The sequence below is a fragment of the Ovis canadensis genome, chromosome 9, assembly GCF_042477335.2.
Source record: "Ovis canadensis isolate MfBH-ARS-UI-01 breed Bighorn chromosome 9, ARS-UI_OviCan_v2, whole genome shotgun sequence".
Lineage (NCBI taxonomy): Eukaryota > Metazoa > Chordata > Mammalia > Artiodactyla > Bovidae > Ovis > Ovis canadensis.
In genome coordinates, this window is record NC_091253.1 from 29610686 (window position 1) to 29633856 (window position 23171).

Consider the following 23171-nt stretch of genomic DNA (forward strand, 5'->3'; position numbering starts at 1 on the left):
GTAGATCTTAATCTACAGACCTTGAAATCCGGTAGTGACGATGTAAAGCTGGTGGCATGACAACCAACAAACCCGCTGTTTAGAATCTACACTGTGGTGAGGAAACTTCTTCCCGGCACATCCCCGCCCAGCAGCATCTGTCACTGCTCTGAGTGGCTGATCATAAGCGCCGCTGTCGTCTTCTCGATGCTATTAAGCAGATGGCAGTGCTAAACCCAAATGATGTAGCCCATCTTCCCGGTGGCCTCTGCTCTCACACACCACCGTCATCCCACAGCCCTCGGTGATAAATCTCACGTGCTCTCAAGAACATGCAAGGCCGCACTGACGGCGGCACTGATTTACTGCCATTAGCACGCCTGTGCCCGGCTGCTGCTTCCATCCTGCCCTGGAGCTCACGCGTGAAGACTCCACGCGGCCGCTTCACAGTTCTGGCATTTTCTACACATGAAGGGACTTTTCTTTTCCCTTAGCTGCTTTCAGGTTAAGCAAAAGAATGTGGGCTTGATCTTAAAGAGAACTGGATATGAGGCCTGACTGCTATTCATAGTTTTGTGACTTTGGTCAAGCTCAAGTTCTCAGAACATTAGTTTCCTTTGTAAAACTAACAATCTTACAGATGTTCTTGGGAATTAAATAAAATGATAGACATGAGAGCATTTAATGTACTCGCTAACACTTGATAAGTACTCCTTGGAAATGTGTTAATGAATCTTGAAAAAGAAAAGTGCTATGGGCAGTATCTGCCCAACATCAGCCCTTCATGGACCACTTTCAGGATGTCTGCCATCTACGTTCACCACTCATCCTGTGAGTGACTTAATATTATTCTCTGTATTATAGGTTTTATTTTAACTTAAGTAAGTTTACTATAATTTTTAGCAATACTATTCATAAAATCATGTGGTTGATATGGCAATTCTACTTTCCCAATAACTAAAGTCTAACCATCAAAACTAAAAGCGTCTGCCCATGTGCCACCTGAAACCACGCTGTGAAACAGTAGTGGTAAGTGCACTTCTTTGAGAAACACTATGATAGAAAGAAAATGGACTGAGATCAGCATGGTCACTAAGCAAATGACTCGGGCCACTTACTAAACCTCTCCTTGTGTCTCAATTTTCTGAAGAAAAGGGGATGAGAAGAACGTTTAAAGTTAAAATGAAGATTAGAGGGGATACACATGTGGGTGCACACACACATTCACCCTGCGGCACTAGCACTGCATCAGAGGCTGACACGCAATTAACAGCGCTACCAGCGCACGTCACAGCCTTGGCCCTCACGCTGCTCCTTTTCCCTCGTAGGTCGTGGCTTCATTTTTACATAACCTTCCCTCCTTTTTTTCTCACCGCAGGGTCCTTGACTGAGAATACATTTACAGCTTTACTGTATACACTGGGTTGGTGTGTCTGTTACTTGGTCAGTGTCTGCACATTACTGTGTGAGGAGTTTGTCGTCAATCGCTATACTGCTTAGTTTGTATGCTAAAGAGAGTCCTTCAGCACTCGTGCAGCAAGCAGTTAAAACCCTGGGCTAGGTGAAAGCGTATTTCACAAAAATTCTGCAAGGTGTGGTTAATCCAGGCCAAACCATTACTGTTTTTAAAAGTCCAAAACAGCCAACCCTGAAACAACACAGAGCTATCTTCCAATAGACAGTGATTTTACTGATGTTGAAATGCTACATCCTAAGCTGAACAATAGGTTATCATTTCCAAGGTGAAAATCACAAATTATATTCACACCTCCCAAGTCAGCTCCTGAGATGACATTACTGCACATATAATGCTAAAGCTGCCAAGAGAAGCAACGGCAAACTAGAGAGCAGGGCAGACGGCAGCATTAGCTTCTGGCTCATTGCTCTCCTTGCAACTGGCATCTGAAAACACAGCTAAAGTACGTGGAGCTTCTTGACAGCCTCCATTACCCTGCCTATTTGGATAAAAGCGCTTAGGTGTTGTTTTGTCATAAAAACAAGTCAATAATTTTGTATTCTAAAATTTTTCCTTAGCTGGATAATGGTTTTCAAAGACAGACAAAAACCTAAGCTTAAGTACTCTTCAGGAGTGTATTCTTGGAAAAGTTGCTAAACACCACATCTTCAACTTCTATACATGGAAAAACAGCAGGTAGAGCCACTGTGAAAACGGGAGGTAATGCACATGAAGGACATAGACAGCTGAGTGCAAGACCTAATACATTCTCCCAAACTAGCAGCTCTTATTTCTAATTTCTTTTTTCAGTATTTCTAAGTGTTTTCAGGAAAATCGCAGAGATTGTGGAGGATGGAATGAAATAAGTACTTGAAAGTACCATCAAACCACAAACTACTATGGGAAATTAGTACGTCAACATTAAACCTGCCAGAAAATAAAACTGTTACTACGCAGTCATCCACTTATGCTCAGGGAGTTTTTAGCACTTTTTGGAAACCCTTTTTGTTCTACTTTTTTTTACAATTGATAATTAGAGGAATCAAATATTTCTTAGAGAATTTACAAATATTCAGAAACACAGACTAAAACATTCTGAAATTTGAATACAGTCAAGATAACTAACGGATCTCCTCATGTAGTTACCTTTCAGTGAGAGCACCTGAAATTTACTCTCTTAGCAAATTGCCCAAACTCAACACTATATTATTAACTACAGTCATCATGCTGCAAAATTGTGACTGTTGTTAGAATCATAAATAAGACATCAAATGAAAACTAATCCCACTTAGTTGAGAAGGCTCCGGTCATGCCAGGGCAGGTGCAGGTTGAGCTCTGAGGCCATTTATCATCTGCTCCTTTACTCCTCACAGCTACTCCAGAGCTGTGCACCCATAGGAATGACTCAGTAACTATTTTTGTGCTGATATATATTAGAATAATTCCAATATTGTAAAGAACAGTTCATATTTCTCTTCACAGATAGGTGACAGCTTGTTGCTCATTAAGTGTGTAAAGTCAGGTAAACAATGCTTATTTTACACTGCAGGACAAGGCCATTACAAACATTGATGGGAAACATAGCTGAACTATGCTGAATTTTTTAGAACTCTGTAGGGACTCTCATTTGTACTCTAATTTTCATACAAGGTATTTGAAAATTGATAAGAGAAAATTCCTTATTTATAAACCTCCTGAGAGAAACTTTTTTCCTGCAACAAAAGTATGATAAAATGATTACAGCACATGAAGTGTAGACATCTAGTTTTAGCCGGCAACACTAGCATGAAGATAAATGAAATTCTTAGGTTTGATGAAAGTGAAGAATCCTCCTGCCAGTGTGGGAGACACAGCAGACCTGGGTTCGATCTTTGATCCCTGGGTTGGGAAGATCCCTCGGAGGAGGAAACTGCACCCCACTTCAGTATTCTTGCGGGCATAATCCCATGGACAGAGGAGCCTGGTGGGCCTACAGTCCATGGGGTCACAAAGGAGTCAGACATGACTGGGTGGCGGGAAATATGAACATGAATCAGTTTAAGCAACTGAAATCAACACTGTGACAAAAGGCAAGTTGAAAGATGATGGAGCAGAGTACAAAAGAGAATGCTCAGGGCCAGCGTGGATCTGCCACTGCTCAGCCCTGTGAGTTAAGACAGGTGAGTTAACCTCTCTGAACCTGCATGCAAGGAATGACATGCTTAGACTTGAATTCTGCAATATTTCACACTGAGCAGAGAGAGTCTCTGTGAAGCCCATGGTCCAGTACACCAAGTACATGGCCAACGTTCAGTACTGACAATGAGAATGATGGCGATTTATAGGTCAGTACCCACTACTCGATTTGAGGGATGATTTCAAAATTTGCTCTAACTAGCTCAGACTAGATTTCTAATTCCAAGACATACAGTGTTGTACTTAAGCCAGTGTTACAATATATGCATGTTATGAACTGACCTGTCCACCTAGAATCATAAATCGAAGCCCTACCCCAGTACCTATAATGTGTGTTTAGACACAGGACCTTTAAAGAGGTGATGAAGTCGAAGGAGGCCTTCCACGGGCCCTCAGTCAATCTGACTGGTGTCATTGTAAGAGAGGAAATCTGGGTACAAGGAGGCAGCAGAGGCGAGTGCCCAAGAGGAGACACCATGTGAGGACTGGCATGGCTGTGCCAGCTGCCCGTCACACAGGGAGCCCCAGAAGAGACAGACCTGCCAACACCCCGAGCTCAGACCTCCAGCCTCTGTGGCCCTGAGAAAATATGCATCTGTTGCTTAAAACACTCTGTGGCATGTTGTAACAACATGCAACAACATGCAACTGGTAACTCTAGCAAACTAACACAGCTCCTGGAAACACTTCTTCATCGTATTCCATAACGTAGCTGCTTCATCATGACTTACAGCAATTGCTGAAGAGGAAGACAGACAGACTGAGGTGCAAAGTCAGGCCCCTTAACTTGTAAGATGCATGATCTTAGGCAAGTTTAGCTAATTTTTATAAACCAGTCTTCTTTTTTTAAAAGGACTGATGCCTATTTCATAGGTTATGAGGATTAAATGAATATTCAGAGTACCTGACCAACAGCGATTTCCGCATTTGCCAGAAGGTGCAATTCTCACACAATTCTCTGCAGTCCTTCAGATAAGATGAATTGTAGCACTGAAAAGATCTTGACCAAGAAGGTGGCTGGGCTATCGGCAAGATGTTCCTTTCAAGTGAGTCTTCCCTGATGTTGAAAGGGCTTATAATTTATAAGGTGCCACCTAACTGGTCTCTGCCTCCAGGCTCACCATCTGCCAACCTGGCCTCTACACGGCCTTCTGGTTAATTCTCCAAACCCAAGTGTGAACACACCGCTCCCTAGCTGGCACCTCATCGGTGGCTCCCTAGTGCTGCCGATGGTCTGGAGCCTATGCCCCAAGCCTGGGAGGACGCAGTCACCCTCCTCCTGCCTCTTCTCTCCCGTGCGTCACACCATGGAGCTCCATGCCGTGCTTGGCTTTGGGCAACGTCCTTTGATGTCCGTACCTTCATGACCCCTACTAGCCCTTCACTTTCTCAGTGAAATGCCCCCCGTGTTCCCAGTCAGACTCCAGCATTGTCTTAGCACTATTTTCTCTCAAACCCTCAAGTGGTTACCATTTTACATTGCTTTTAAATATTTGTATTTCATTCTAGCTTGTGAACTTTCCAAGGAGAGGGTCTCTGTCTCAATAATCTTCGTAATCCAACATTGAGCACAGCGCCTACATTTAAAACATGTAGTGGACATTTAATACATACTGGCTGAATAAATGATCACAGGAATGAACACCTGTGATCAATCATATTACCGTGTCATCACAGTTTAATATGGGCAGACTTCAAGCTCTCCAAGTCCTCCAAGTCTGCTTCACACTCTGCATTAGCTATTTACTTCTCTGAGCCTCGGTTTCATCATCCATACGACAGACGTGTTAACTCCTGTGCTGCCATTCAGATTAAACGAGACGTGTGAAAAAGGATTGTACTGCCTGTATGATTCTTGACTAATTACTTAAACTTATGCTCTGTGCTTTTCTTCATCTATGTAATGGGATGACTTCATAAAATGGGATGACATCATACTTCATAAAATTGCCAGAACACTGAGAGGAAACACGTAGTCTTGTCTGCTGTTTACTGTGTGCAAGTCACTCCAGGTGTGCCGTGAAGACGGGTACAAACACCATCCCCAAGGCTTCCTGGAAAGAGGACCAGCTGGGAGTCAAAGTTTAAAGGCTACTTGTGACACACTATACTGGAGAAAAACCTGGCATGAACAAAATGAGAAGAAAGTATATCCCTGCCCGCCTCAGGACCCAAATGCCGATCTGCTTACAGTTCTCCTTGCCCCACAGGAGTTCAGGAGTGAATTTATGCTTCATCAGTTTATGCTTCATGGACTCCATGTAGTCCATATTTACTGAAATTTATGCCTGATACAGCCAGCATTTTGGCTTGTGTATGTCTATCTTTGTCTTCCACTTAAGAGTTTTAAGCATAAAGCAAGAGGCTTCTCAGGATTTAGGAAAAGATTCTGGACAGAACACACAGATTTCATATACTAATGAATATCAAAGTCTACTATGCCATGACTATAAAGCTGTGTTTCCCCTCTGATAACACTCGTTTCTAAGTGAACACTTCTGCAGAAAATGAATCAGAACTAATTCATTTTTCACAAACAGTAATCTGAAGTTGTTAGAAAACAAGAGCACTGTTGCTAAGAAGCAGAAATGATTTATGAACACCACAAAACTTCCGTCACTCCCATCCCCTGCACTGATGAAGCAGGAAAGTCTCACGTTTCTCAGATAGTTTGGAGCCTCTGGACTCGAGAGCCACAGACCTGGCACACATTGTTCTTCCTTAGAATATACTGAATGCTTAAGCTAAATTTTTAGAGAAAATAAAAGTTTCAAAGTGCATCTTCCAAGATGCATTGCTTTAGCACTACAGTAAATTTGAGTGCAATACATGCTAGTTGGTAGGACAGACAGAGTTTCTCCAATTAAAACAAAACAAAGGCCAAGTCAGAGCATCCCACTGGCCAATCGTCATCCTGTTCCCAGAGGGTATAAAAATGTGGACAACACAAGTGTCTGCTGTGGGGTCTGTTCAGAAAGAGTGACACTTACCTTTGGGTTGGGGCGCTATAGCTGTTATCATAGGAATCATAACTCTGTTCATCATAAGCAGTGCCATATCCATCATCATAGTCCTAAAATATAACAGAAGGACAAAAAGTTCAGGGAAGTTTCTGGAAAGAAAGAAGCATTCTGCTTTCAGTGAATCTTTATTAATTCAGCTACCATTGAACTCTATATCTAATTATAATGTAAAGAAAAATATAAAATTTTCATATCAGTGAAAATGATAGAGTAAGAACCTCCAAAAATTCCCTCTGAAAAAGCAAAGAGAAACTGGCAAAAACTGTCAGAATGAACATTTTCAGAACTCTGGAAATTAACCACAGGCTTACAGAGATCTAGGGAGCATTTATTTTTAAAAAAATTGGCTGCATCTTGGAAAGAACAGTGAGCTCTGATGTTTTAACCTGTTCTATTCCCATCCCTCACCCCAGCTCTGTAGGAGCCCAAATCAATCAAGCAGGAAAGCAGCAGGCCTGAGGCCACTGGAGGGGGCAGGCAGGGTGGAACACTTTCCAAACCCCATTCATTCCCAGAGGACTGTCTTTATCAGACCCGACTTGGAGGGCATCCAGTGCACAAAGCCTTCTCCCTGAGGATCTCTGAGAAAATAACTAGGGGTAACTGTTTATGATCTCAGCTGCTTGAGGTGTGGAGGAAAACTGGTGCGAACAACAGGCTACAAGGAAAAGTAGAGATCCATTTGGGCTTTGCAAAGCTCTGACATAGTTCTGGAATTAGGTACCATGTCATATAGCTGCCCAGGACAGACCTGAGAAGGTCCTGAGCGCTCTCCTCTGGCTGACCTTGAGGTTCAGCATAAGAAGGAAAGTCAAGGCTAAGCCAGAGTTAGTTATAAACTGACTGGCTGAGTGTTGAAGAGATACTCCAACATGTACTCACAGGCTCTTGGCAAAGATGAGGGACTTAGTTTCTAACCATTTGATAAAACCTCCGTCCAGTCATCAGCTGAGCACCACGTTAACCGAAAAGACACTTCCCTGGCAATGCAGGATAAATACTGATTTCACAACATAAGTTTGGAAAAGCAACTAAAGTCCCAGCCCAAAATGTGGAGAATTTGATTCCCACATGGAAATATTATTAATTAAACGTCCAGTTTTAAACAAACAGAAATATGCAATGTACAGAGAAATGCAAAGTATAGTCTGTAAACAAGGAAAAGAGTAGTCAATAGAAACTGTCCCTGCAGAAACCGAGACAGTGCACTTGCTGGACACAGATCAGTTATCTGAAGCGCATTCAAGGAGCTAAAGGACAGACTGCATGGGAAAAACTAAAGAAGGGCATGAGAACCATGCCTCACCAAAACAGAGAATATTAATACAGAAACGAAGCCAAAGAAATTCCTCAAGTGCAAAGTATAACTCAAATGCAGACTTCACTAGCGAGGTTCAAGAGCAGTCAGTCTTTGTCATCTTAGTTATCAGTTTCTTAGATAGGCTAACAAAAGCAAAATAACCAAAAAATGCAGACAAAAATGCAGACTCCATCAAAATTAAAAACTTCTCTGTCAAACGACATTAGGAAGAAAGTGAAAAGACAATCCACAGTGTGGGAGAAAATATTTGCAAATCATACATCTGATTTCAGTCAAGCATCCAGAATAGATGAACTGATGAAGAACGGTCATAGCTCAACAACAGAAAGACAATGCAACAAGAGCTAAGGCCATCCTCCTGGTTCTACAGGGACATTCTGAGGACACTGTGCAGATGTGATAACAAGTACATGATGGTTATTTCACAGCTATTTTGGAAGTGAAAAATGTCCAGAGAAATGATCATTCTGTAAGATCAAATTACATATGCTGCTCAATAACATTTATATCCATGGAAGTGTGAATCCTGTTCTACCACTGACTTCTAAGTTTCTGGAGGTAATCAATTACAGTAACTTTGCATTTACTGATATTTAGTTAACATTTAAAAGAGCCAGGATATAATCTAACTATTTTTGGAACATCAGTATTATCAATGATAATCAATTTAATGATTACCACAGATCTCTTGGAGTGGAGAAATGTGGTCAAGGGGTAAGAGAAAAGATCTGGAGACAGATGGCTTCTGTGTTTTACTGTCACTGATTTTAGACAAGATTTTAAAGTGATGACCATGGTTATTCTCTTTAAAGAAGCATCTAAATATCATAACTCAATTTATTTAATTTAGAAAAGCAAAACTATCTAAATAGAAAGTTAAATTATAATACATTTAATTGTGTGAGACAAATATGAATTCAAAGGGATGACACTGTCTTTGTAGGAGGAGGCTTATACAGTTTGTACATAATTACCATAAGAGTTTTTAATGTTTTTTCACAAAGGAGAAATTTGAGTATTTATTGAAGAGGTATGTGTTCAGAATTTTGAAAACAGATAAATATAAAAGGAATACTCATTAAATAATGGCAGAGGAAGAATAAAAGTCAAAAACATCCTTGGAACAAACTGGAAAGCCACAATGTCTCTTGCAGTAGCTGAAAGTGAGTTGCTAATATAGCTATGCTCTACCAATGAATAATGCAAGGAGGAGAAACATATGAGATTCAAACAAATAACAATACAAAACAAAAATTGAGATGATTTTAGTTATAAGTAGCGAAATGAGATATTACAATTCTGGTGAATTAATAAATTCAGAAATTAAGAAAGCAACTATCATTCTTAACAACAAAAAAAGTAATTTTTACTACATAAAAAAATAAAAACCCCAAAACAACCCAACAACACTACCTCCTCCCTTTAGCCCCTACCCTGTGGCTGGCACTCCTGCTGGACACCAGAGAGGGAAAGGGGTGTCCTGATCTAGTGAGGACTCTGGCAGAGATGACAGGTGACTAAAGAGAGAACCATCAGGCAACATGCCAGCTGTTATGGCAAAGGGAAGCATCAGGACAGCACAGAACAACCCAAAAGGCAAAGGGGAATAAAGTGTCCCAGAAGTGATGAAAGCAGAGAAAAGCAAAAGCAGCTGGGAAGATTTATTAAAAATCAGGCAGAATGAACAGCAGGTGCAAAACAATGGAGGTACAGACATAAGACCCCGTCTCATCCAGGGTCAGGTGGGCATGCTGTGGTGCAAATGCAGGCGGGGAGCAATGAGCCTGAGATGCCCATATACAGACCACGTGTGGCCAAGGGACAGGGTGTGGGTTTAGATTTTGCACCTCAGCAATCTCTCTGGAAATGCTGTGGGCATGGAGGAGGAATCAATCTGGAGGGCTGGACGTGCTACTAGGTCACTGCCTTGAGCATGTGGTTTGGCAAAATGTAGAGCTTATTCCTGCTTCAGTAATTCGTTAGCAGCTTTAAAAGAATATGGCTTCAACCATGCAGAATTCTATGCTTATTTAAAGAATCAAGATTATTTAAACTCCTGTAAATGACTGGAATTTTCTTAACTAAAATGTAAAGTAATAGACTATTTTAAACTTAGTTATGTCATTCATTCCTTGCTCAATTATGCTGATAGTATGAATACAAGGCTGTGTGTGTGTTAGTTGCTCAGTCATGTCCAGTTCTTTCCAATCCCATGGACTATAGCCCACCGGGCTCCTCCGTCCATGGGATTCTCCAGGCAAGAATACTAGAGTGGGTTGCTATTCCCTTCATCAGGGGACCTACTCGACCCAGGGACTGAACCTGGGTCTTCCACATTGTAGGTTGATTCTTTACTATCTGAGCCACCAGGGAAGCCCTAATACAATGTTAGTTTATTTGAATTTTCAAATTGTGTAGGTCATTGAATAACTGACTTCCGTATTTAACATTGACGATTTAAAAAGATTAAAAATGCAACTCTCACAAGACTTCTTTCATGATGATTTCACAGCTGGATTTGTCCATGGCGGTGTAGCCTCTTCCATTACAAGCATTATTTGTTCAATGGACAGGACTTGAAAAATACAGGGAAAGCATGAAGCAGATTTTAACTGACAAAAGGAGGAAAAATGAGTGTGAACGTGGATAAATGTGGCTTCTGGGAGGGAGTGGAGTGGATTTTTGTTGATACCTGCTATTTTATTGCAAGACCGAGATGAGATCATTGGCTGAGAGCAGCGGAGCAGTCATCTAGCAAAGGATCAACAAAGGGGTAAAACGAGGAAGGAGCTCAAAGCTGTAACTACTGAGCCCACGGGCCCTGGAGCCTGTGTTCCACACGAGAGAAGCGACCGCGAGGAGAAGCCCGCACGCCACAACCAGAGGAGTCCTGACTAGCCACAACTAGAGAAAGCCCAAGCGCAGCAACACAGACCCAGAAAACTGAGAGTAAACAACTTTTTTAAAAAAGAGTGAACAAAGATGGACAAGAAATAAAATTATGTTGATAAACATTCTTGCAGCATTCAAGAGACTCATTTGTCAAGATCCACTTCTGCACTCTCATTTTTGATAAGAAAGATGTCTAAATGGAGATGACGGGGTGACCTGGACACTTGGTAGGCGTCAGGGGGGCCATAGAAGGCAAAACATGTTCTAACATAGGTAAAGATCCTTCATCTGCTATTGCCAACCTGAAAACCACAGACATATGACCCGACACCAAGAAATCTTGCTTTGAAGAGAAAAGATCTTCTAGGATAAAGGAAACGGCATGACCTATTTAATTCTATTTCTGTCACAAGTAAAATCAAGCATAAAATTTAAGATGGGAAAAACCATTTTAAACAGAGAATTTACAAAAGTGATTTAAAAATAATGTTTAGGTTTTGAGTCCTTTTAAAGGAGACAATTATGCTAACTATACACCACCTCACTATAATTAGGGTGAAACTCGGTCATTTCAAAATGTACAGTTTTCATATAAAACACAAGAGTTAAAAGATTATTTAAATCTAGGCTTATGACTATTTTGAGTTTATCAAACACACACATTAGTTAAGAATAGCCTTTTGAAAAATTCATTTTTGCTGAGGTTCTGAATAATAGTAATATCCTTGTTGAGTATCACCAATGACCGTGAACACATCACATAGCCAAGTTATTTTATAATTAAGGACAAAAATCACAATTTTAATAACAACTCTAAATAGGAATCTGTCCCCTATAATCATTTAAATAAGACATCATTAATTCAACATTCAAGCTGCATCCCCATGTGTTGACCTATGGCTGTGAGGAATACATTATGGCTGTGAGGAATACATTACGCAGCTTCTAGACTCACACAGCCCCCTCACCACAGTCTCTGGAGTCTGACGCCTGTGTTTTGATCCCAGCTCTGCCTCTGATCTGGCTGTGTGGCTTTGGGCCATTACCTGCCCTCCTTCCACCTCAATTTTGCAATCTTAATTCATCCCCTGGCTGTTTCCAGTGGTTGTGGGAGAAACTAACCCAAGAAATATACATGAAGGCTGTCTGGCACAGCTCTTGCCCTATAAACCTGGTTCCAGTTTACTGAAGACTAATTCCTGTTAACACTCTCAAGCTATTAGGCCAGAGAAACATCAGAGCCACCAACCAGGTAGCTTTCTTTTGGTGAATGTGATAAATTCTTAAAATATTGTCTAAACTGTGATGTCTACATCTTCATTCTGCAAATACGAGTATTAACTACTACTGTGATTTTTAGATAAAAGAGTGGCTAACCAAGAGTAGTTGTAATTCTATCCACATCTGGCCACAGCTTTTAAAAACAGGTCTCCATCAATTATTCATAGAATGTCTTCCCTCCTCTGTTTGTCTCTCACTGAGATAGAGCTAGATTTATTTAGATTTGACAAGGAATACAATGTAATATAATACAGAAAATAACGAAGAGGTTAACACAGAAATTCCACAAAGGAAAGGGAAAACTGTAAATAGAAAATTAAACCAAAAATCCCACAAAGATGAGAAAAGGGGGTAACTCAATTTCATTAAGCCCACATTATGTACCTCTGGTAAGGATTTTTATGTCAGTTTTTCCATTTTCCCCAGGAGGCTGACATTTGTTGAATGACTACTGCTCTGAGCCCTTGGAGAGACTGTATTGAACAAACAGAATCAAACAGAATCACCTCTGTCCTCAAGCAGCTTCCATTCCAGAGGGGAACATAACACCCCTCAGTCCTCAGGGACATAGGGAAAGAGCGGGGATGCTGGACATCTTGGAGAGGTGCCAGGAGTCCTCACAGAAAAGACTACAAATTCGAAAAAAGTGAGAAGCCGCTTATGTGGATTTTTGATTTTGCTGGTGGTGCTACTGGTACTTCCAGCAGAAGGAACGGCAGACAGAAAGGTCAATGTGGGGTGAGCCAGGGAGGGAAGCGCAGGAGCCATGTCTCGGGGGACCTTTGGGGCTTCAACTGAGGCGCCACTGGAGGCTCTGGTGCCTCATGTGATCTTCAGGGCTGTCCAGGATTTTATCTATTTCATTGATTTAACTTCCAATACACTATTTCTTCCCTTATCTGTGTCTACCTGGAACTAAAACCATTTCATTATTCTTTATATTTTTCAATTCTAGAGTATTTGTTTCTATATTTTCCAATTCTCTGCTTAAATCATCAATTTTATCTTTTCAATTCCATGATTATAAAGAACATAAAGTTTGTGTCTGCTTTATGAATCTATTATGGTCTGTCTTTACTGGTTCCTCATCTTGCGTGCCTATAATTTTTGATTAATTGCAATTATATGTGAAGGACGAGAGAAATAACTGAAGGCCCACACTGTTGTGTTTTTCTAGAGGGAATTACACTTGCTCTTGGTGCAGGGCACGAGGAGTCGCAGTCCCAGCTTCAAGGCACCCCACACAGGGCCATGACGACAAGCAGCCTTCCTCTGGGAGGACAGCTTTTCTGGGTTCCCCTTCAAAGTTGAGGGGATTTATCAGTCTCCTACACCCAAACTTGGGGGGCCATGGACTCCAACTACTTAACCCTCTCAAACTCTGGATTTCTTCTGAGGCTCAATTCAGCTTCTCAGCTACCTCTTCAGGAACTGGGAGATGCCCTCACAGCCTTTCTCAACCAGGGTTCCACCAGAGAGCGAAGCCCGGTGCCCATGGTGTCCACTGTGTATGAAGTGGGCTCACTTCTCTCCTGAGCATGCAGAGCAGCAGTTGTTGGCATCACCCCCACAAAGCTAAGGAAATAAGCATGCACATCATTTTCTATGATCTGCTATTCAGATGAGGAACCCCGATTCCTATCAAATATCCAATGCATTTGATTATTACCTGTATCGTCCACTAGAAATGCAGTCTCCCTGACAACAGGGGCTTCACTGACCTTGTCTACTAGTGTCCCCAGGGCCTGGTACAAGAAAGACTTCAGTAAACACTTCCTGAATGGTGACTGACTGGTAGGGAAGGGTTTACATGAGTTCTCTCATTCTTCCACGGGTCGTGGCATGACTGGCCACGAGAGAGGCCCCAGGTGCCTTCAATCCCATGGTGGAAGGGGAAAGGGCTCCTGACCCACCAAGACGTATGCCTGATTCACAGTGCAGAGGTTGCTCCACAATGAAAACATCCCTATCAGAATTTCATAAGGTTAGTATTACGATTACTCCTTGCTCAGCTTGTAGACTCACCCAGAAACCTTCAGATTATCATCTGGTCTAATAGTAGAGGGACCAGATGTGCCCAAGATTTGTTCAGCTTGAACAAATCTGCTTGATGAAAGATGTGCTGTTCTGTTATAAACAAGAGTATCTGGTCTGTCTAGTACAACATTTTTAATACACAAACTGATCATGTTTTCAACTTTTTATTCATGCATAATATAAGTCATAGGAAGGCACACACCCCAGGTGCACAGCTCAGTGAGCACAGCTGTGCAATCAGCACACAGATCAAGACAGGGGACATCTCGGCCCCTGGACGCTCCCCTTGGGCTCATCCTCAGTTACTACCTACCCCTAGAAGGAACACCATCCCGACTTTCAACACTGCTGGTGAGGTTTACTTGCTCTTGAGCTTCATAAAGATGGAATCAGAGTGGCAACTCCTCTGTGCCTGTTTCTTTCAATCAGCTTCATGCTCATGAGATCCGTCCATCGTGCTGCAGGCAGCAACCACTGGTTCCTTCTCGCGGCCTGAAAGCTTGCCTATGTGACTGTGCTATCACATCCTCATATCCACCCTAGTTGTAAATGCTTTTGTAGTTTTGCCTACACACCTCTTACATAAGTCTTATGAGCCTCTGTTGTGGTTCCCAGAGCAGAACCACTGTGCCTTGGGAAGAAGGCCTGTTTTTAGCTTTAACATGTGGTACCAAACCACCAAACCCTTTTCCAACATAGTTGTATGGACTGACATTCCCACAGCAGTGGGTAAGAATTCCTACAGCACCCCATTCCAGTTAACACTTGATTGTTTTAACTTTAATCTTCCTGGTGGGTGTGAATAGCACTGAATAGTTCCTAACAGTCCTATGTGATAAGCACTAATATTTCCATTTATAGATTAGGAATTGAAGTATAAAGGCACAGCAAGGAATTGGAACTAGTCTGTCTGGTTCCCAACCTTGCTTTTAACCACTGTGATACATTGCCTGACTCTATACTGAGGGTCAGACCCTGTACCCTGATGAACTCCCCAAGATAATGTCGCACTATGAGGTTACCTCTAGATGTCCCCCTATATACTCATGTAAGTCAACTGCAGGTATTCTTATCCTGAAGAGTCACTGTGCTTTGTTTCCATGTCAAGAAATCAAACACTGATGACTCACTCGATGAGGGGCTCTGTGGATAAAAAGGCATGACCCTATCATCAGCTTAAAATAAAATGGAAAAACTGACAAGCAAAGGAGTGACCATATCACTCCAAGGTGAGTACCCTAACTAGGATGTACCCTAACTAGGATCCAAATAATAGAGAGGGAGCCCCTGGCGCATACAGGGGATTGCGGTAGGCTTCAGCGGGTCCTCTGTAGACTAGGATCTACTTGCAAGCAAGACTGAGCTCTACGCAAGCTGATTAAAGGCTCAAGAAAACAATAACACTAAGATGGCAGGTTCCTGTAGGAAATCCATTGTAACAGAGGACTAATCTAGTGCCTCAGGACTAACCACCTGAGGACTAGGACGCATCCATCATGCTAGCTCAGATAACCTTCCTCATTAGGGAGGCAGGATCTGCTTTCCAGGCCTCAGAGACACTGTCATTTCAGAGTCCTCTGCTCCACGAACAGAGCAATTTTCTGGGGTTGTTTTTGCTTAAAGTAAGAAGGAAAAACAAAATCCCTTCATATTCATAAGTTTAAAATCTGAAATTATTTCCTAAAGTATTGCATTTCTAAAATAGGTCAACTTTTCAAGCAGTTTAAGAAACAGACAGACTTGTGAAGCACCTGATAGACATTTCAAGTAAATTGCACACTGCACTTACTCTTGCTTCTGGTAAAATGGAGATAAAAAATTATAGAACCTTCATCTTTTTATCTAAAATAAAAAGGTGTCCCTAGGCTTTTCAATTCACATTTAAAATGCATTTTCATAAATAACTTTTTCACAATCTGTACTGTTTTAATTAAATTTTTCGCTATGGAAAACAAAATAATTGAAGCAGTTTAGTGATTAGTTAACTGTCAAAAAATTATACCAGCAGTCACTGCAATGGGAAGATTTGCGTCAGCACAACTCTCATTGTACTCAAACTCCCAGACTAGTCACATAATTCAAACTTCAGGTGAGCTCTCAAAAGAATGAGGAATGTGCTTTCACTGAGTCTTTAAACAAAAGCTATATTAAAGAATGACATGTATATTTTAAAGATATATTTGGCTTTTCCCTAAAGGCTTTCACTGCTGTTCCTAGTTGACTAAACTTCAGAAGGGTTTATTCTTCGGGCAGATGGAGAAACAGTGTTCCCTGTGGTGCCATTTTACAGACAAAGACACTGTCTATGTAGTGTTTTCTGGAGACAAGTTTCTTCTTCTACAGCTTTAAAGAGCCTGACTGAGAGAACAGGCAGAAAAGGTGGCCTGCATGTACAACACAAAGTTCAGGTTTCTCCCATTCAAACTGTCTCTATGACACATCAAACCTGGGTTAGGTTAACCAATGTAAGAAGTCCCATGAGGAAATACTAGGTGCCGAAGAGCTAGTAACACCAGTGACTTACTCAGTCATACACCGCTTGCTCTAATAAGTTTCATATAACAGCTTTTATATCTGAAGTGATGACATAATTTTCCCATTCATTTGATAATTTCTCTGTTTGTAAATACAGAGTTTTAAATGAGATGAAACTGGCTTGTCCAGGAAGCAGTGGGTCTTGGCTAAGAGTGCGGTTCTCAAGCCAGACTGCCTGGCTTTACCTTCCAGCTCTGCCCTGACCAGTGGCATGCCACTAGGAAGTGTTAACTCAGGGTGGTGTTTTCTGGATATGATAGACCCATGCAAAGAGCTGAGAAACGTGCTTGTGAGGAAGTAAGGGCATGTGTGTTTTATTACTAACTAGAAGTGTGATTTGGGAAAAATTTTCTAAACTGCCTGAAGATCACTTCATGGGATGAAGTGAGGACTAAATAAGATGCTATAGGGTACAGTGCCCAGCACACTAACATGTTCTGTAAATGCCCAACAAATGGCAGCTTCCTTTTCTCCCATCAGCTTCTAGAAGTTGGAGAGTACTGTTTTTCTGTCGTTACGGAATCAGAAAAATACTAGAAGACAGAAGAGTACTATCCTATACCTCTCTGATGGTTTCCAAGTGAAAGCATCTAAACATATAATAAATCAAAGCAGTAACTTCTGACCTGAAGACTGAAGTTGATGAGCTCACAAAGAAGCATCTAGAAAGCTCGGGAGCTTCTGCAGTCAGTAAGACAGGCCATCGACTTGGAAGGTCCATGGCTAGGGAGGTGCTGCACACAGTTATGACTGGGTCGCCAGCTCTGATGCTTCTACTCTTTCCTCATTTATTTTTCCTTCTTTCTAGGTCATAACGTTACACAAGTTAGAATACTGGGAATAAAAGCTTCAGACTCCGGGTTGGGGAACCTGGGATTGAATCTCAGTTCACCCCTTTCCCAGCCCATAGGCCATGGGACAGGTGCCTGTCCTGGCACAGCGCAGGCCAGAACGCCTTTCCTTCCTACTGTCCGGGCAAGGACTTCACGTGGCAGTGCTGTGGAGACTGGGGCAGAAGCATGCCCCACCACACATCGAATCATCCATGGAGAGGGCCTGACCGGAGGGACTGCAGGGAAGAGGGCCGGGTGCTCTGGTCAGACGGACCTGGCTCTGCTACTCCCTATACCCCGTCAGCTTCGAGGAGCCTGCATCTCCTCCTCTCATACACATTAAATCCCTTCGTGTGCCAGCCACCCTGCACCATGCTCAAGCTGGCACTGCCATACCAGATGGGGTGGTTTGAGGACAATTCCACATTCTGTTCAGTAAACATCATACAGCTGCGTAATCAGAGCATATCAAGTACCTGAAAGAGCTTTCATAGTCTGATGAACTCGTACACCTTCATCGAGAACGCTCCACCATACGTATGTTTAAAGGTGATTAACCCATCAGCTCAGGCTCAAAAGCTTAGACTGATCACACAAAATTAAGATCGCAAGGGATGTTAGTGAACAGTAAATACCTATGAAGAGATGGCTGATACAATCATAATGAAATGAGGGAAAAAAATTATATGATTAAAATTTCTAAGACAATTTTAGTTTATGCATCTTGAGAGGTGAGCTTGCATTTGAAAAAAGATCTTCATTTTTAAAATTATTTTTCAAAATTTGTTTCAGAATTCGAAAGATTCATAGCCACTCACCTTTAGTTTGTTTCTCTCACTAGAATGCTTGCTTTGTTTATTCTGTGACCCTCTTTTCAGTATCAAGATTTCCATTTGATGAAAATAATTTCTTATTAAAAGAACATGTTTAGGGTGACAGTGGAAAGCAAGTTAGTTTCAGAAAACAATCAATTAACAGAATTTTAAAGTTGGAAAAGAGGTTAGAACAGCATCTGGTCCATCCTGCTGATTTACAGGTAACATATCATCACCTGCATTTTGCAGATGAAGAACTAAAAAGGTTAATTTACACAAAAACAGTGATGCAGACAATAAGGAGAATTAGAAATTGAGTATTTTACATCTCAGAATAATATTCTTTTAATTAAACTGCATTCTTTCCTATTTATTAGTTCACTAAATGTTTGCTACAATTGGCTTTATTTCATGAAGTATGTTTAACAGTGTGCATGGCACATGGAATGACAGAGTTAGTTGGCCTCAGTAAAAGTCACCCTCATATGTTTATTTAGCAGCTCCAAAATGTCAGGCCTCATGATGGGCTCTGGGCAAACTAATGTTCTAAAAAATGATGTAGTTCCTACCCTAAAGAATTCCAGTCTACGGGGGACAAAGACAAGTAAGTTGACTCTGAGGTAGGTTTCAGGGCACCCAAGATGCTGCTTCCTGTGCCTCATGAGGACCAGGAAGGTTTCAAGACTGAAGAATAAACAGTAACAGGAACTGGTAGGGACAGAACAAGAAAAGGCATTAGAAGAGAACCAAGAGCATGTACAAAGCCACACAGTTCAAGTCCTGCTATGTTTAAGGAACTGCAATGGAGGGATCGATGGACATAAAATGATAATGTGGGAAGGGCAGGGGGTTAAAAGATGCTGTTGAGAAAGTCTTCAGACACCGCTCAAAAGAATCTCAACTTTATCCTCCTACATTTCTAAACTAGTTCTCACACTCCAGGGATGGCCAAGCAGTAGTATCAATCAGGCTTTAGATGCCAGAAAATATAGACTAGAAGTAATATGAGAAACACATTATTTAAGGGAAGGACCCGGGGGAGGGCAGGACCACAAGCAAAGCTGAGACTAAGGAGGCAATAACAATCGTCTGTCTGTCCATCTGTCCATCCATCTCAACAACCAGCGTTTACTGAGGGAGTACTATATGTGAGGTGGTAGGAACAAGAATAACACAGATTTAAGGTCTGTGAGAAGTCAGACATGAGAAAACATACATACAGCTAACTGCTAGGTGTGGAAGGTGCACTCTTTGAGAGGACATCATCACAGCACGAGCTGGACGCGGGAGGTGGACGAGAATGTTTCCTGAGATGCAGGAGGACTGGCGTCTTCCCTGAAGCGGCTGTGATGGAGGTGAACTGGAGCTCAGTTCCTCATGGGGAAGTGAGCTGTGTCTACTGTGTGAACGCAAGGAATGAAGACGTATGCACGCAATCCTGGGCGTTGGGTTCCCTCAACCTGGGCCCTGGGGGCTGCACCTCAGCCTCCATCGAGCTGTGGGTGCCATGGGGAGGAACAGGAGGGGACTCTACAGAGAGTCAGAGGGGTGGCTGCTAACCCACAATTGTCAGGTGACAGGATGGAAATGTACAAGACTTCAGAGACGGTAAATAAAGTGACCACACCGAGTGTCTGGGGAACAGTCAGCCCTCAGTAGCCACAAGGGGCTGGTTCCAGGACCCCCTCGGATCCAAAACCCACAGATGCTCAAGCTCCTACATAAGGTGGTACAGTATCTGCATATCACCTACCCACCCCACCCTTAATCATCCCTGGATTATTTATAATCCCTAATGCAATGTCGGAGAAGGCAATGGCACCCCACTCCAGTACTCTTGCCTGGAGAATCCCATGGGCGGAGGAGCCTGGTAGGCTGCAGTCCATGGGGTCACTAAGAGTCGGACACGACTCAGCGCCTTCACTTTCACTTTCACTTTCAAGTGCTGGAGGAGGAAATGGCAACCTACTCCAGTGTTCTTGCCTGGAGAATCCCAGGGACGGGGGAGCCTGGTGGGCTGCCGTCTATGGGGTCGCACAGAGTCGGACACGACTGAAGTGACTTAGCAGCAGCAGGAGCAATGCAAGGTATTGCCTGCATGTGACAAATTCAAGTTTTACTTCAATTTTTTAAATTTCTGGAATAAAAATTTTTTTTTTTCCACTAGTAGTTGGTTGAACGCACAGACGCCAAACCTGCAGGGCCCTCTGTATTTTGTGCTTTCTTTGTATGTGGAGCCTAAAACAATTCATCAAAATGGATTTCACTTTAGAGATTCATATGTAAATCGGACTCTTTCAGGAAGCATCAAACATGTCCTTTTGTAATGACACCAACATTTTGAATTGTTAAAGTTTTCTCATTGAATAGATTCTGGGTTATACTAGTTATTTTTTGGTTAATTATTTTGACATAAATAATGAATCAATGTCATTTTGGGAAAAAGATGCTTCTTGTCCTCAAAAAAGAGATGAGAAGTTACTGTAATTATGTCTGATTTTACTAAGTTAAAAGTGGAGCAGAAAGCCCCAATTTATACTCAAATGGTTGAAAACACATCCACTATCCATTTTCTTCCATTTTGGAAAAAAATTAACTATGTTGAATTGCACTGCATTCTTTTGAGTTATTCTTAGAAAACCAGTGTTCACGTAGATGGTTAACTTCTGCTATTCACATGGCCACTGTGAGTTATACATGCTTTAGTGATAATACGGTTCTCACCATCAGATTTATTTGCTAACAGAGGTTCTTCTCAATGACACATGCTCAGGGAATATTTGTGACGGTGACTCTGATGAAGAACAGTTGGCTCAGATGACATTATAAATAATCAAATATCTTCACCAACCCACCTTGAGAAAAATCAGTCGCATTTCAATAGGCACATTTCAACAAGAAAATACTTTTATATTATCAGGCTTTCTTGCTTGGGCTAAGACGAAACACTTTTATAATGCGCATACTACTATGCCCACTTTTATAATGGGTAACTCTTTAATAAAAATAATTGTAACATATATCATAAATTGAGTTTTTCTAGAGCCTAAAACTGCACTGGAATACCTTCATTTTAGTACACACAATCTGAAGAACACTGAGTATTCTAAGGACTGAAATATATAGTTTCTCAAAAAAAAGCACCAGTTGTGGCAGGATTAAAAGAACAGGTTTCATCTCTTTTTTGTTTAAATAGGCAACTGGTAGGACATCTTTGCATCTTTTATTCTGGAAATAATGGCCTCAGATACTAAATGTTAAATGAAAATTAAAATAAATAAACCAAATGGGTTAGATATAACCAGCAAGTTCCATACAAAAAGAAGATTTGTTACCACAAATGTATTTCAAGGAAACCATTAAAAATTACATTTTTGAGTTCTAAAGGAATGACAAGCCTGTTTTAGAGATACAGATGCTCAGAAATTCCTAAAGTGAAAAGGCTGGTTCAATTTTTTTGCCAATACATATAGTAATGCCTTATTATTATTTTTTAAGTCCTAACCCCATTCCATTTGTCTTAATGGTCTTCAGTTTCCGTTTCCCTACTTAAGGCAGCTTATAACCAGAGAATGATTACACAGAAGGGACCACAGAGGTGACCTGATCTCCCTCACTGCACCTCCGAGGGGAGCAGGGTGCGGGGCCTGCAGCACCTTCCTGAAAGATGAGCGGACCTGACCCTGCCAGCTCGTAGAGCCTGGTCTCCATCCAGCACCGGCTGCTCAAGACAGAACACAGGCCCTGAGTCGTGGATCCCCGTCTGCGCCCTCTCTCCGCCCTGTGACTTGGGAAAGGCACAACTCCCCACACCTTAAGTTCTCACAACAGGACCACAGTACTGAGTGGCTGTGAACAAGATGGCACAGCATGTAAGTGGTACCTCATGGAGAGCAGTTTCTCATTAAATGTTACATCTTTCTTGAAAGCTCATTCTTATACTCAGATCAGATTTATAATACGTGATTCTGTGATTTTCAGGAGTTAAACAGAATCAGCCTTCCACCTCTGTAATCTGCAATTGCCCTCCTAACCCTAGAAGACGAGAATGATGCAGGGATGATCTTTTCCCAAATGCCAGCTATCACACTCTTCCCATGAGATGATTAAAGCAACTGGCTTAGAAAAGATCAAGGGCAACCTTCATTAGGAAAACTTACTAGGTCTCTGTGCAGGGCTGTCTAGTCCAGTAAACACTCACTAAGAGCTTACAGTGTGCCAGTGAGACTACAGACTGGCGAAGATACATGGTGCTTTTCCTGAAAAGCCTACTGTTGTCTGAGAAACAGACGTATACTAAGTGAAGACTGCACAATGCTGTTAACAAGTTAGATATAAACTGCTAAGTGATGAAAATCAACATAGCACACAGGAGGAGTTCGGGGTGGGTCCTCCACAGCTGGCAATTAAAAAAACTCAGTCTGGAGAATATTGATATTAATTAAGGACTAACTATGTGCTGGCCATCATACTAGGTGCTGAGAATATAAATGATATTCTGATGCTGAAGCTAAAACTCCAATACTTTGGCCACCTAATGTGAAGAATGGACTCCCTGGAAAAGACCCTGATGCAAGGAAAGATTGAAGGCGGGAGGAGAAGGGGACAACAGAGGATGAGATGGTTGGATGGCATCACTGACTCGATGAGCATGAGTCTGAGCAAGCTCTGGAAGACAGTGAAGTTCAGGGAAGCCTGGTATGCTACAGTCCATGGGGTCGCAAAGAGTGACTCAGTCAAGACTGAGTGACTAAATTGAACTGAAAATACAAAGGTGTGAACGGGGTGTGTGTGTAGCGGGGGGGCTCTACTCTCATGGGATTT

At 41.9% G+C, this 23171-nt stretch overlaps 1 protein-coding gene across 1 annotated transcript in view; it reads right to left on the reverse strand.

The window, feature by feature from the left end:
* KHDRBS3 (KH RNA binding domain containing, signal transduction associated 3) overlaps window positions 1-23171 on the reverse strand; it is a 153594-nt gene that overhangs the window by 16149 nt on the left and 114274 nt on the right. The window contains exon 7 of the mRNA XM_069600936.1: window positions 6601-6683. Coding sequence (XP_069457037.1) covers window positions 6601-6683 — 83 coding nt within the window. The remainder of the gene's footprint in view (window positions 1-6600; window positions 6684-23171) is intronic.